Source organism: Pithys albifrons, chromosome 19 (assembly GCF_047495875.1).
Source record: "Pithys albifrons albifrons isolate INPA30051 chromosome 19, PitAlb_v1, whole genome shotgun sequence".
NCBI classification, from domain to species: Eukaryota; Metazoa; Chordata; class Aves; order Passeriformes; family Thamnophilidae; genus Pithys; species Pithys albifrons.
This window is the reverse complement of record NC_092476.1, coordinates 11,819,517-11,834,015: the sequence shown is the minus strand read 5'-3', so window position 1 is coordinate 11,834,015 and position 14,499 is coordinate 11,819,517. Positions and strand designations below refer to the sequence as shown.

General features: G+C 51.1%; 1 protein-coding gene across 1 annotated transcript in view; it reads left to right on the top strand.

Moving 5' to 3' along the window:
* The window catches only part of DNAH9 (dynein axonemal heavy chain 9), a 205,871-nt gene that overhangs the window by 39,152 nt on the left and 152,220 nt on the right, over positions 1-14,499 (top strand). Inside the window, exons 27-35 of the mRNA XM_071574021.1 lie at positions 1,428-1,584; positions 2,751-2,855; positions 6,090-6,247; positions 6,545-6,683; positions 8,049-8,336; positions 9,050-9,260; positions 11,400-11,527; positions 12,570-12,678; positions 13,268-13,415. Of these exons, the coding sequence (XP_071430122.1) occupies positions 1,428-1,584; positions 2,751-2,855; positions 6,090-6,247; positions 6,545-6,683; positions 8,049-8,336; positions 9,050-9,260; positions 11,400-11,527; positions 12,570-12,678; positions 13,268-13,415 (1,443 nt within the window). The remainder of the gene's footprint in view (positions 1-1,427; positions 1,585-2,750; positions 2,856-6,089; positions 6,248-6,544; positions 6,684-8,048; positions 8,337-9,049; positions 9,261-11,399; positions 11,528-12,569; positions 12,679-13,267; positions 13,416-14,499) is intronic.

Sequence of the window (14,499 nt, the reverse complement as noted above, 5' to 3'; positions counted from 1 at the left end):
AAATCAGGCAAGGGGGACAAGAGATCTGTGTGGATGAATAATGAACTCCTGTTGTTACCCTACTGTAAACAGGAAATACACAAGAGATGGAAGCAGGGTGAGGTCACTTGGAGTGAACATAGGGAAGTTGTCAGAGTGAGCAGAAATGAGTTAAGAAGGGTGAAGGCCCATCTGAAATGACATCTGGCCAAGGAATTTCAAAGGGCAACAAGAAGGGTTTCTTTAAATACACCAATAACAAAATGAAAGCTAAGGATAACATTTCATCTCATCCTGAAGGAAACCTCTGCCCCTTGGTTCACCTGTCTCAGTGGGCACACATAGGGTGATGTGACATGCTCGGAGTTGTCCCACCCAGCTTTCAGCTGCTCATCCAGACATGTGCAAGTCTCCTGTGGATCCCTTGTCTTTCCACTCTCTGTGATGTTTCAGTAGCCATGAGCATCTCAGGTGGCTCTGGTCACTTGTGTTAGTCAGCTAAGCCAAACCTCTGTGCACAGTCAGCTTTTGTTGGCCATGGTGACCGCAGTTCTGTGGCTTGTATGGGGGTACAGTCACCCACACGTGGGCACCTCCATGGGGTGCATCATCAGCCTGATGGAGAAGCTTTGGGGCCTGATGCAGCCTTGACTCTGATGCCATCAGAGCAGGCATCTAACCATGATGGGGAATGAGATCCTTTAAGAGCACTGGGGAACAAGAGTAAGGTCTTTCAGGAAAACTGATATTTTCTCATACTGTCTGGGACACACCCAATGTCCATGAGTGGTGTGAGGGTCCAAAGAAGTGAGGTTGGGCAGACCCCGGTGGAAGATGGGTATTTCTTGGATTTGAGGAGCAGCTGAGGGAACTTGGGTGGGTTAGCCTGAAGAAAAGGAGGCTCAGGAGGGACCTTCTCACTCTCTACAACTGCCTGAAAGAAGGTTGTAGTGATGTGGAGGTTGATTTCTTCTCTCAGGTAACAAGTGACAGGATGAGAGGAAACGGCCTCAAGTTGCCTTGAGGGAGGTTTGGATTGGATGTTAGGAAAAAATTCTCCACTGAAAGAGCTGTCAAGCATTGGAACAGGTGGAATCACCACCCCTGGAAGTCTTCTAAAAACATGTGGATGTGGCAATTGAGGACATATGTTAGTGCTGAACAGAGTGGTGATAATGGGTTGCTGGTTGGACTTGGTGATCTTAGAGAGCTTTTCCAACTTTAACAATTCCATGATTCTATGGAGAAATCCCAGCAGGGCAGAGGTGGTCGTTAATGCTCAGGAGGACTTTGAGCTTGGATGTTGGCCCTGCTCATGCAGTGCTTTCCTGGGAAGGGCTCAGGCTCTCCTGAGTACTGCCTGAGTGCCGTGTCCCTGCAGCCCCTCAGTGACCCGTGGGACCAGTCTCAGTCTCTTTCCCTTTCTCCTTCATCCTTTGCTGTGGAAGGTGTTACATCACCCTGACCCAGTCGCTGCACCTGACCATGAGCGGAGCACCCGCGGGCCCGGCAGGCACTGGCAAGACGGAGACCACGAAGGATTTGGGGCGAGCCCTGGGCATCATGGTGTACGTGTTCAACTGCTCTGAGCAGATGGACTACAAGGTACTGCTCCCCTGGGCCACAGTGCTGCTGTCACAGAATCCCGGAACCCCTGGATATGCTGAGCTGGCAGGGACCCACAAGGGTCATGGAGTGCAACTCCTGGCCCGAGTCACCCCCTGTGCCCCAGAGCATCATCCAAACCCTCCTGCAGCTCTGGCAGCCTTGGGGCTGTGCCCACTGCCCTGGGGAGCCTGCTCAGTGCCCACCACCCTCTGGGGGAAGGACCTTTCCCTGAGATCCAATCTGACCCTGCCCTGGCACAGCTCCAGCCATTCCCTGGGTTCTGTCCCTGGTCCCCACAGAGCAGATCTCAGGGCCTGCCCCTCCTCTGCCCCTGCCCAGGAAGTTGGACCTGCAATGAAGACTCCTCTCAGTCTCCTCCAGGCTGAATATTTGGGGCTGGAGGTGCTCAGGGCCTGATGAAACGTGAAAGATGAGGGTAATGCAACTGAGTTTGCTTTGATCCATCCTCTCCTCAAATCCCTGCTATGTTCCTTTCTGCTGAACACCATTTTCTCCTCCTCCCTTTTCTTCTCTAAGACTTACACAAGGTTCTTCAGGAGACAGAGACCCAAGCTGTGCTCTCTGCCCTGTTCCAACTCCCCCTTCCCTTGTAGGGGCAAATTCCATGTGAAATACTTCAAAATTTTTGCCCTGTTCAGTTGAGACCAAGGCTGACCCTGTGGCACTGTCTGTTCCCTCTTGGCACACTCCCAGGCTGGCATGGGGAGGGATCTCTCCTGGTTTTCTCAGGATCCTGTCCTGGGATAAGGCCAGAGTGTGCTGAACCTTGGGCTGGGTTCGTGGGGCTGAGCCCTGTGCTCTGCCACGGAGCAGTGGGTTTGTGGATCATATTTTATCCAGCTGAGGTCTCTCATGGAAGGAGGACCATCAGTAACTCAGCCCAGGTGACCTTTAAATGGAACCAGAGCACAGAGATGTCAGAGAGTGCAATTAGCAAATCAAGTGGCAAACTGTGCAGAGCTATAAATATTATAATTGAGTGGTGCCTGCTGCTCCCATGCACTTTCCTAAATACCCACAATAGGCTGCAAATTGCTATAAATAAACAGGCTGGGAAATAAAATCCATTTTTTGCTGAGTTCCATTTTGTTCCATTTGTGATTTCACTCTTGTAATTTTATTTTATTTTTGTTTCTTTTCAGTCTTGTGGGAATATTTACAAAGGCCTTTCCCAGACGGGAGCCTGGGGCTGTTTTGATGAATTCAACAGGATCTCAGTCGAGGTCCTTTCTGTGGTTGCTGTACAGGTGAGTGGGGAAAAGCTTGTGAATAAATACAAATGAGGCAGAGCCCAGCTGCAGCCTTTGGATGAGGGTGAATATGGGAAAGTGCCTGATGCCAGTCTCAGTTTGTGTGCAGGCACGTGAGGGATATATCCCAAGGCTGATTATATGGATATCACAGCATGGACAAAATGCAGCACTGATGTGCTGCAAACATTTTTGCCATTTCTTTTCCCCCTCTGTTGCAGCATTTGTGTGGAGGCAATTCCTTACAGCTTCTTTTCCCCAACCAGCCCCTCTGTGGCTCCCCCTGAGCAAGACACTCTGGCAGTGATATGGTGTGGGATCACCTCAGTGTGTCACTGCAAGGAGAAGAGCTGTCCTGAGTCAGGGCTGCTCCAAATGCCATGTGGGAATCATCTTCCTGGAGGGCATGGCAGTGTTTGGGGCAGATCCATGGGCTGCTGGACTTTTGGGGGTTATTTATTGCCTCCAGTCAGGCACACATCGTGGGTCATGTTCAAAAAACAGGACATTCAAGAGTCATTTTCTTAATGCTTGCTTGTCCCTAAGGCTGTGGCATTTCTTCCCTTCCCTTCCCTTCCCTTCCCTTCCCTTCCCTTCCCTTCCCTTCCCTTCCCTTCCCTTCCCTTCCCTTCCCTTCCCTTCCCTTCCCTTCCCTTCCCTTCCCTTCCCTTCCCTTCCCTTCCCTTCCCTTCCCTTCCCTTCCCTTCCCTTCCCTTCCCTTCCCTTCCCTTCCCTTCCCTTCCCTTCCCTTCCCTTCCCTTCCCTTCCCTTCCCTTCCCTTCCCTTCCCTTCCCTTCCCTTCCCTTCCCTTCCCTTCCCTTCCCTTCCCTTCCCTTCCCTTCCCTTCCCTTCCCTTCCCTTCCCTTCCCTTCCCTTCCCTTCCCTTCCCTTCCCTTCCCTTCCCTTCCCTTCCCTTCCCTTCCCTTCCCTTCCCTTCCCTTCCCTTCCCTTCCCTTCCCTTCCCTTCCCTTCCCTTCCCTTCCCTTCCCTTCCCTTCCCTTCAGATTCAATTCCAGTCTCTGTGAAATGATTTTGGAAGGTGTTCCCAGTGGAGTGGCACAATTCCTAGGAGGAATGTGCATGTCCTGAGATCCAGAGTGAGCCAGGTGGGACCTGGGACCTGCAGCAGATCTGCAGCCCTTGGTGAGGTCTGTGCTGGAATACCCCTAAAGTGAGGATTAAGGCTGAGACGGAGCTCTTGGAGCTGTGCCTGGCTATGCAAAGGTGTTTTCCCTGTGGAATGATTTCTCCTTTGCCCTGGAGTTTAACCATTCAGTGTATTGTGTTGGTTCTCCATGTGAAGCCCAGCAGGAGCCCTTGGAGAAGGGCTGGGAAGGATCCTGTGTCCTCTTCTCCTGTGCTTACATACAATCCATAACTTCACGTCCTCCTTCCCTTCCTCCCACTGGCCCATGAGAAATGTGGGAATGTTTTACAGAGGGGAAAGGACTAAGGGAGGAGACTCCCCTGTCCAGGGAATGGGTTGGGGGCACCAAGGAAAGCACTGGGGGTGTGAGTTGCTCCTGACAGGGGCTGAAGTCTGGGCAGCCCAGGTATGACCATGGACAGGCAGGGTGAGAGCAGGCCCTGCTCCAGCTTCTGACCATGCTTTGAAGGAGAGGTGGGTCTGGGTATTGTCCAGATCCCAAATCTCCTGGGAATCTTCTGAAAATGCCAGTTAAATCAGCTGCTGGAGGAGCTGGAGTGGCAGCTGGGTGCTCAGCTGCTCTATGCCACCCCAGACTGCTCCCACGTGGGCAGAACTGAAGGTTTGGAGCCTTGGGGGACTTCAGTGATGAAAACTGAGGTGCCAAAGTATCCAAGTTCTCCTGGACCTCAGTGTCAGCTGAGTGCAGATTTTGAGTTACGAATTTTTCCTGGACCTGCTCTGGGGCTTGGCATTGCCAAGAGAAAGATCTAGAGCCCAGAAGTTTCTACACTTCTGTACATGTTTTGGTCAAAGGAGTTTTTTAAACCCCTTCATGAACTCACTTTTCTCATCTTTTTGTCTCGTCATTGTGACTTCCCAAAGAAGTGCCAGGTGGGTACAGGAGTTTGTGTGTCATTCCCTCTCCATTTCCCTTCCGTCAGGTTCTAGTTTAAAGTTGTCATTGAAAAACATCTTTGAGGATCTTAAAATAAAAAGGGAAGCAGAACAAAAGAAGCCCAGATATGACTCAGCTGCTAATGATCCCCTCGCTCCTGGCTGGAGTGGTGTCGGGGGCTGTTCCATCATCCTCTCCTGGCTGCTGTTAGGCAGGTAACCATGGCAATGGTTAATTGGCTGTCTTAGTCAATGCAGCTCATGTCCATGTGGGACCTTAGAGAAATTCCAGTGATTGCTTAGCTGTGAGATGGCAAACAGGAGTGAGGTCAGAGCAGTGAATAGAGAGAGTCCTCCCTCACTCAAGTGCTGTTTGCAAGGAGGAGGTTTGGCTGTGATGGACTCACTTCCTATGGAAAGTGGGGAATGAGCTGATCTGGCTGTGATTGACTCATTCCCTTTGGAAGGGGGGAGATGAAGTGATCTGGCTGTGATGGACTCAGTTCTGTTGGAAGGTGAGGAGTGAGATGGTCTGGCTGCAGTGAATTGGCTGCCTTGGAAAGTGGGGAACGAGAAGAATTAAACTGCCATCAGGTGAATAGAAAAGACCAACCAATATTAGTGAGTGAAGGTGTCAAGGGAGGTCTTCCAAGTTGTGCCTTGTGTTTGGTTTTAAATTAAGCATCTGATGTCCCAAAACCATTAAAAGCAATATCAGGTGATCTGTTTGCAATTGAACTGAGGCCAAGTTTAGTGGGAAATGCGTCTCCTTTTCTGGGCCTGCTCAAGGAACAGCAGGCAGGAAGGGCAGTGTGGGAGGGGCAAAGGTGGGGGAGGAATCCTGGGTGACTCTTGGGCTGGCATTTGGAGTTGGCTGTGCTGTGGGTACCTGCACAACCCTGTGTCTCCTCTCCAGCTCTGGCCTCCTGCTGCGCTGGGAAGATGGAAGAGCTGCTTTAGCCTTTGGTGGTGTTTTTGCTCTAAGATGTGCTGATGGTGACGGGAGACTGATATTGCCACACAAATTTGCTCCAAACAATGCATAAAGCCTTATTTTATCAGTAAGAAATCAAACCAGAGCAGTGATAATTCCTGGTTGTCTCGGACCAAGTGTAGGGGCAACATGTCTGTGGTCTGGAGGGGTTTTCATGGTGAACAGCAGCACTGAGCACTGTCTTCATTCCCAGGTGAAGAGTGTGCAGGATGCAATACGAGAGAAGAAGAAATCCTTCAATTTTCTTGGGGAAGACATTACCTTGGTCCCCTCAGTAGGCATTTTCATCACCATGAACCCTGGTTATGCAGGACGTACTGAGCTACCTGAGAATTTAAAAGCTCTCTTCAGGTGAGTCGAGGTCAAGGTTGTGACCTGTGTTATAAGACAGGCAGAAATCGTCTCTTGGAACATCCAGGTTTGGCTTTGTTCTCTTGGCACATTCACATTGGGGATTCACAGATAGTTTCAGCCTTGTGCACTGAGCCTGAGTCTGGGAACACACGAGGAGGGCAGAGGAGCTCTGTCCCTGGGAAAGACAGTGTGTCATCTGCCTCTCTGGAGAAGACCTGGAAGATAAGTCTCAAACTGCCCTCAAGATCTGTGGTCGGTACTTGCTCTGCAGTCTCTTGTTGCCTGTCTCCCCAGGCCCTGTGCCATGGTTGTGCCAGACTTTGAGCTGATCTGTGAGATCATGTTGGTGGCCGAGGGGTTCCTCGAGGCCCGGGCACTGGCCAAGAAGTTCATCACTCTGTACCAACTCTGCAAAGAGCTCCTGTCCAAGCAGGTGAGCCCACTGCTGTGCCTGGGGCTTCTGAAAATGAGGAATAGAGCTCTCTGCCACCCCCCTCCATGGCTAAAGCTTCTCAGCTTTTATTTACTCACTACATTCATGGCAGCTGCTGGGAGATGGGAAGGTTTGGGGTCATCAGAGCAATGACATTTTCCAGCTGCTTTCTTAGAGCATCTGCAGGGACAAAAGCATTTGACCAACTGTGTTAGTGGGAGAGATTTCTCCAAGGCCCCAAATACCACCGTGGTTGGGGTGGTATTCAGTGAGCCTCTGCTTTTCAGGCTCTTAGTTCCTCTTGATTCTCCTGCTGCCAGGGGTTTATAATGACTGTCCCTCTCCAAGTCCAATCTTACACTTCCCTGACCTGTCAGCTGTTGTCCATGTGGGGTCACTTCCAGTGCAAAACTCCTGTTAATCAGATTTTTCGTTGTCTTCATCTGCATCGATCACAGCTGGATCAGTGAAGAGCTGAATCAGAACCCAGATGGAAAACTTGATCTTGGCTGTGCCAGCAGGAGCTTTGGCAGGGGGGGCCTTGTCACAGAACCTTTGTGCTGTGTCCTGGAGGCTTTGGGGGAAGCCGGGGCCTTCCACATGAAACTTTCAGCTCTTGGTCTGGTCTCTGCAGAGTCTTAAAAGAACAGAAATAGTAAAGACTTGGTTGTTGTCCTGAGTTCCCCTCAGGCCTCTTTGGGATTTCTTTTGAGCAGTGTCCTAACTAGAACTGCTTAGTGGACTCTCCCCAGGACTAAACATGATGGTCAGGATGGAGAAACCTGGGGCTCTGGGGCCTCAGAATGGACTAAGAAGCCTTTCAGGTCCATAGCTCCTGCAGATCCAGGGCTCTGCCTGGCCTTGCTTAAGCTGCAGAAAGGCCAAGCAGCTGCTTTATGATTTAGAGATTAAAAATTGCTTAGGTGCCAGTGCTACTGCTGACTTAGGGCCAGCTCCAAGCCCATGGCATGGCATGAACAGCTGAATTGTTTGACTCTTTAGTGCTGTCCTGGATGGGAATCTCACCAACTGAAGTGAAGATCAGGTAACTCAGGTAGTGGAGGTCTCTGGCCACAATACAGATAACCATGAGATTAGCTCAGCTGGTCAGAGCCTGGTGCTGATAATGCCAAAGTTGTGGGTTAAATCCCTTGAGGGGCCATTCCCTGAAGAGCTGGACATGAACATCCTTGTGGGTCCCTTCCAGCTCAGAATATTCTGTGGCTCTATGTTTGACTTTCAAGATTTCTCTTGCTTGCTGGTCTGCCAGTTGGGAGCTGCTGGTTCTCAACCCAGCATGGTGGTGCTGCCCAGGCATGAACTCATCCACCTTTCCCATTCCCATGCTCTCCCACCCTGGTGCAGGATCACTACGACTGGGGGCTGCGCGCCATCAAGGCCGTGCTGGTGGTCGCCGGCGCCCTCAAACGCGCCGAACCCGAGCGCCCCGAGGAGCAGGTCCTGATGCGCTCCCTGAGGGACTTCAACGTGCCCAAGGTGGTGACAGATGACATGCCTGTGTTCATGGGGCTCATTGGGGACCTGTTCCCTGCGCTGGAGGTGCCTCGGAAGCGTGACCTGGAGTTGGAGGAGTGTGTGAGACGGGCTGTGCTGGAGCTCCGGCTGCAGCCCGAGGACAACTTTGTGCTCAAAGTAAGACCAAGTGATCTGCTCTACCTACACCATCATCATATCAGTTGGGTTTTCTCAACCCTCTTTGCTTGTGCAAAGAGGGCTCTGCATGATCCCAGAATGGTGTGGGTTGGAAGGGACCATAAAAATCATCCAGTTCACCCCCTGCCATGGGCAGGGACACCTTCCACCAGCCCAGATTGCTCCAAGCTCTGTCCGACCTTGCCTTGGACACTCCCAGGGCTGGGGAAGCCACCATATTGTCCTTGCAGTCAGACCTTGATGGAGGGCAGTCATCTGTACTGGGTCTGATGCAGTTGCAGCTGTCCCTAAAGCCTTGTCCCTGGGTGTGCAAAGGAACTGACCCTTGTAGGCTCATGCCCGTGTTGCCCTGGAGAGCAGAGCCCCCTTGGCTGATGGTGTCAGGTGTGAACAGTGCTGGAGGTTTGTTTGCCCCCTGAGGATTTCACCCATTGTGGTTAGAGTGGGCGGAACAAAACAAACCCAGCGTCAAGTCTGTTTGTGTGTCTTTAGCTTTCTAAAGAGGAGGCCCAATGAGAGCTAATTCCATGGAATCACAGAACCACAGAATGCTTTGGGATGGAAGGGACCTTCAAGCACATCTCATTCCAATCCCCCTTCTGTGGATGGGGACACCTTCCTCTAGACCAGGTTTTGTAAGTGTGAACTCCAGTTTGGCATCTCTGTCTCAGCTGTGGGAGTGTGTTTGGCAGGTGGTGCAGCTGGAGGAGCTGCTGATGGTCCGGCACTCCGTGTTTGTGGTGGGAAACGCAGGCACAGGCAAGTCACAGGTGATGAGGTCCCTGCACAAGACCCACCAGATACTGAAGCGCCGTCCTGTGTGGACAGACCTCAACCCCAAGGCAGTCACCAATGATGAGCTTTTTGGCATCATTAACCCAGCCACGAGAGAGTGGAAAGATGGTGAGTGTCTTTTTATGTCTGAATCTGGGGATGAAAAGGATGTTTTTCTGGACCTCCTGACAGGCAGCAGAATGACCATTAGTTCTCTGTGCACAGGTCTGACAGCCCTGGGGCCTGTGTGCAGCTCCAGCACTATCAGGGGTTGCTGTTGAAAGCACATGTTCCAGCTTTTTGGTCATCACATGGGAATTTATCCTTTTGCTGTGAGGATAGTTATCGTGTTCATTAACACCAACACTTCCCAGATCCTAACTGGGACAGGCTGGGTTTGGGACTGGGCTGGTGATGGAAAAGAGTTCTGTCCTGCCCTGTGGGGCCCCCCAAAATGTGCCATGCCCATGTTTCCATAGCTGATAGCAGTCTATAGGAGCCTTGGAGTGGTGTTTTTCCACTATCACTGTCTGATCTCCAGCACGAGGTGTTTGCCAGGCTGTTGATCCTGATTGCTCCTGAGGAGGAGAAGTGGAGCATTTAAAACCTGCTGAAAGATTACAGAGATCTGGAGTGAAAACATTGGGTGGTGACTAATGTGGAAAGGCAGCTCTGATTTCCGTGTGTGCCTGGTTTGGAAGGGGTGGGAGGATGTCACCATTAATCATCCTCAGCCAGAGCTCTGCCAGGGGGTTGAGCTTCCACCACCTCCCCTGGTCCCACCATAACTCCTCCTGACCCCTGCTTGGCTCCAGTTCCATGATTAATGTCTTTTTAATTGTAATTGGGGACCCTAAATCACAGTGATGGGGGAGCTGTGGGATACAGAACCTGCAGAGGGGCTGCAGCCGTGCCTGCGGGTCAGGGACTGTGGGTGGCACTGGACAGCAGGAGGGACATCATCAGGTGGCTGCCCAGGGGTCAAAGTCCTCTCATATTTCAAGAGAACTTACAGGACTCCTTCCTGACTCTCTACATTAACCATTCCTGAAAATTTTGTTTCTTGATGTCAGAGACCAGCCAGGCCATTTTCACCACAGCCTGCTGGGAGGGTGTGCACCCTAACAGGTCCTCCTCCCCTTTTCATCCTGTCACTTGCTTAATTGCCAGCAGTTGGGAGGTTTGTACATGTTACATGGGAGAAGGTCTCAGAAGGGAGTCCTAAAAGTGTTTTTTGTAGATCCAAACTCTTCTTTTAATTCCCGAGCTGGCAGTGTGGTGTGGATACACCAGGTTGGGAGAAGGGCACTTCCCTCCCCACTGCTGCCGTGGTATCTGTGGTGTCACTGATGCTCTGAGACAGGAGCTCTTGCTGGCACTAATGGTGCTGGAGTGTTTGCAAAGGCACATGTCCAATGTGAGGAATGGAGTCAAAGCAGAGCCAGGGAAGTGTTATTTCTTGACCTCCTCTCAGAGTCAGGTGCCTGTGTCAGGTGAGCTCTCTTGCATTTGTTACTCACAAGCTCTGTCTTCAGTCATGTAACACCATGGGCCATTCCTGACCTGGATCACAAGGGAATAGGTTGTCCTGGAGGAAGAAGAGTGCTTGTCACAATTCTCCATCAGACAGGCTGGTTTTAATGTTTGCCTGCTGTTCTTCATGCAGCCCAGCCTTTCCCCAGGTGTTTCCTCATGTGGAGGTTTTGTGGAGCTCTCATTTGCCCTGCAGTGCTGCTGCTCTATTCCCAGCCTCTTGCTCTTCTTAACATTCATTATTTACTCCCTTTGAGACACTGTATCCTCTCTGTCTCCTTGATTTTACTGACATTTTGTTCTGTCACTCAATGTCAGTCTATGCTTGTTCTCCCCTCAGTCTCACTAAAGCCACGACCCAGCGTTTTATGCATCTTGCTATACTTCAAACCACAAACAACCCCAAAACATTTATAAGATTTTCCAAGGCATATTCAGATGACTTTGTCTGCATTGTCTTTCTTTTGTCTCTGAGTATCTGCTCTTCATTTTTCTTATCCCTTATGATTTGCAGTGGGAATGAAGCCTGTGTAGGTCCACAGTCATTTTCAGGGATAATAACTGATAATGGCTTTTTTCTTCAAAGGATATCATGATACAGTATTATTTATGTACAGATGCAAAGAGTTATGGAAGCTTAAGAGGAAAGCATAATTTTTAGTAAGTTGCTAGAAAAAACTGTTAGAGCAGGTGACAACTTCAGTGTTCATCAGCATATTCCTGTCACCTCCCCAGGACTGTTTTCATCCATCATGAGAGAGCTGGCCAACATCTCCCATGATGGCCCCAAGTGGATGGTACTAGATGGAGATATTGATCCAATGTGGATTGAATCTCTTAACACCGTGATGGATGATAATAAGGTAATGGATGTAAGGGAAAGCAGCAGCAGCTCCTTGTCGGGTGTGATTCAGCCCAGGAGAAATGCAGATGCTGAAATAACATCTCCTGGAATAATGCAATTGTGCTTCTTCAGATATACCAAACAATATTGAATAAAGGAAATGGTGCATGAGGGAAATAGCTCAGAGCTTGTTGTCACTGAAATTTCCTTTTTCTGGAAAGTTGGGCTCATGAGTAATCACAAATGTCCTGATCATACCTTCATGGCCTTTAGAAATAGAGTAAGGACAAAATTTGGCACTTTTTCCGCACTCTGAGGGAGTGCTGTGGATTCTGGGTGGGGAGAGAAGGATCATTCTACTGCCTGTTAGAAAGCATGTCATAGACTCACAGAACGGTTTGAGTTAGAAGGGATCTGAAATCTCATCCACTCCCACCCCCTGCCATGGGCAGGGACACCTTCCACCAGCCCAGGTTGCTCCAAGCCCTGTCCAACCTGGCCTTGGACACTTCCAGGGATGGAGCAGCCACAGCTTCTCTGGGCACCTGTGCCAGGGCCTGCCCACCCTCACAGCCAAGAACTCCTTCCCAATATCCCATCTAACCCTGGCCTCTGGCAATGGGAAGCCATTCCCACTTGTCCTGTTTCTTCAAACCCTTGTCCAAAGTCCCTCTCCAACTCTTTTGGAGCCCCTTTATGTACTGGAAGTGGCTTTAAGTTCTTCACAGAGCCTCCTCTTCCCCAGCCCTCCCACCCTTCCCTCCCAGCAGAGCTGCTCCACCCTCTGACCATCCTGGTGCCTCCTCTGGCCTCTCTCCAGCAGCTCCATGTCCTTCCTGTGCTGCCCCCAGGGCTGGAGCAGCTCTGCAGGGGGGGGTCTCACCAGAGCAAAAGGGTGGGATGCCCTCCCCTGACGTGCTGGACACAGTGCTGGGATTGCAGCCCTTTGCCAGAGCTGCCGTGCCCTGGGGAGCTGGGCTGGGCAGCCAAGTGCTGAATGCTCCTCATTCCTGTTCCTGGGGGAGCTTCAGTCTGTCTGTCTGTCTGGGTGCCCCATGCAGGTCCTGACCCTGGCCAGCAATGAGAGGATCCCTTTGAAGCCGACGATGAGGCTCCTGTTTGAGATCAGCCACCTGCGCGCGGCCACCCCGGCCACCGTGTCCCGTGCCGGTGAGTCCCGGCGTGAGCTCCACCCTGTGGCAATAGGATCTGGTGATGTTCATCAGCCTCTTGTTGGCCTGCTTGGTCCCTTCTGAAGGCTCCCAGGTGGGAGCACAGCTGCCCTTGGTGTGCAGGTTCCTGAAGCACATGGACAAACTGAGGATCCTGAGCTGGGATCCACGTGGGGAGCTGTCACCATCCTGGGAATGTACCTGGGGTGCTCTGACTGATGATGTGTGATCATGGCTCCGGCAAGACTTTATGAGGACAGGGACAGGCTGTATCCCAGAAGGCTCCTGATCTTTGGAGAAGTACATGGGAGAAGGGAATGAAAGTGTCCCCTGGAGTCTGGGGACCAGAGAAACAAGAAGACTCAGAAAGGACCATGTTCAAGACTTGGGACAGGGTCATGAAAACTGTCCTGGTTTCCTGAGTTACATCTCTTCACTGTTAATGTTCCTACTCTGCAGTGGGGCAGGAGAAGGGGGCAGGCAACGGGGCACCAGGTGTATTTGATGAGATTTCAGATGTGTGAAATAGCTGATTTTGGTCTCTGCTGTGTCCTTATTGCATGTTCTCTCTTCCCCTGGGCCTAAAGGCATCCTGTACATCAACCCCTCGGATCTGGGCTGGAGCCCCCCAGTGAGCAGCTGGATTGACCAGCGAGAGGTGCAGTCTGAAAGAGCCAACCTGACCATCCTGTTCGACAAGTACCTGCCAGTTTGCCTGGACACCCTCAGGACAAGGTACTGCCCACAGGGGTGGTTGTGTCTCCTTTGGACAGGGCAGGGGCTCACTCAGCCCTTCCCAGACCAGCTCTGCTGGGGTCGTTCTCCATGTGACATGTCCCCAGGAGCCCTGAGTGTTATTGGTTCAGCTCTGGAGCAGGTCACATCTGGTTCTCATTGGATAGCAGTCTGATTGTTCCTGTACTTGTATCTGTTCTATATCTCTTGGAAGGTAAATGCAGGAGATCCTAAGGAGGAAGTTTTTCAGTCTCCTGATGTGTCAGGCCAGGCCTGAGTTCACTCCATGAATTATTTTTCAGTAGAGCAGATTTCAGACCACTGATATGGAAAGTTTTTTGCATTCAGTGTGGAAGATGGAGAGAGCAGATCCCCTTGTATGCTCTCCCCACCTTTTTTCCTGCCCCTTGGTGATGAGAAGGAAGCTGATGTTCATGGGAGAGGGTGGGATTGCTCCAGAGGCAGTCCTCTCCTGAATTTCTTTCCTGATGCATTTAAACACAAATAAGTCACTCTGTGTGGGCATCCAGCTGACTTGTTTTCTGAGTGGACACCAGACCAAAGAATATGAAGATCTTGGATATTTGGAAGGGTCCTGGTGCTCCTTGGCTTGAGCTCCCCTCAGAGTGGAGCCCACAGAGAAGCTGGTTAAGAAGTACAGTTCTTGGTTATTGTGATGGGACACATTTCTCTTACCCATACAGTGGGGAGGACTGACCAAAGGAGACATCCAAACAATGAGGGAGGGAGCTGGTACTTGGAGGGGGCCTGGAAGGAAGCTGGGAACAAACGTTTTAGCAGGGCCTGTTGCAGTAGGACAAGGAGCAGTGGTGTTACACTGAAAGAGGAGAGATTTAAATGAGGTATCAGGAAGAAATTCTTCCCTGTGAGGGTGGGCAGGCCCTGGCACAGGTGCCCAGAGAAGCTGTGGCTGCCCCTTCCCTGGGAATGTCCAAGGCCGGGTTGGACAGGGCTTGGAGCACCCTGGCCTGGTGGGAGGTGTCCCTGCACATGGAAGGGGGTGGACTAGATGACTTTAAAAGGTGATGACCTTAAAAGGTCCCTTCTAACCCAAACCAGTCTA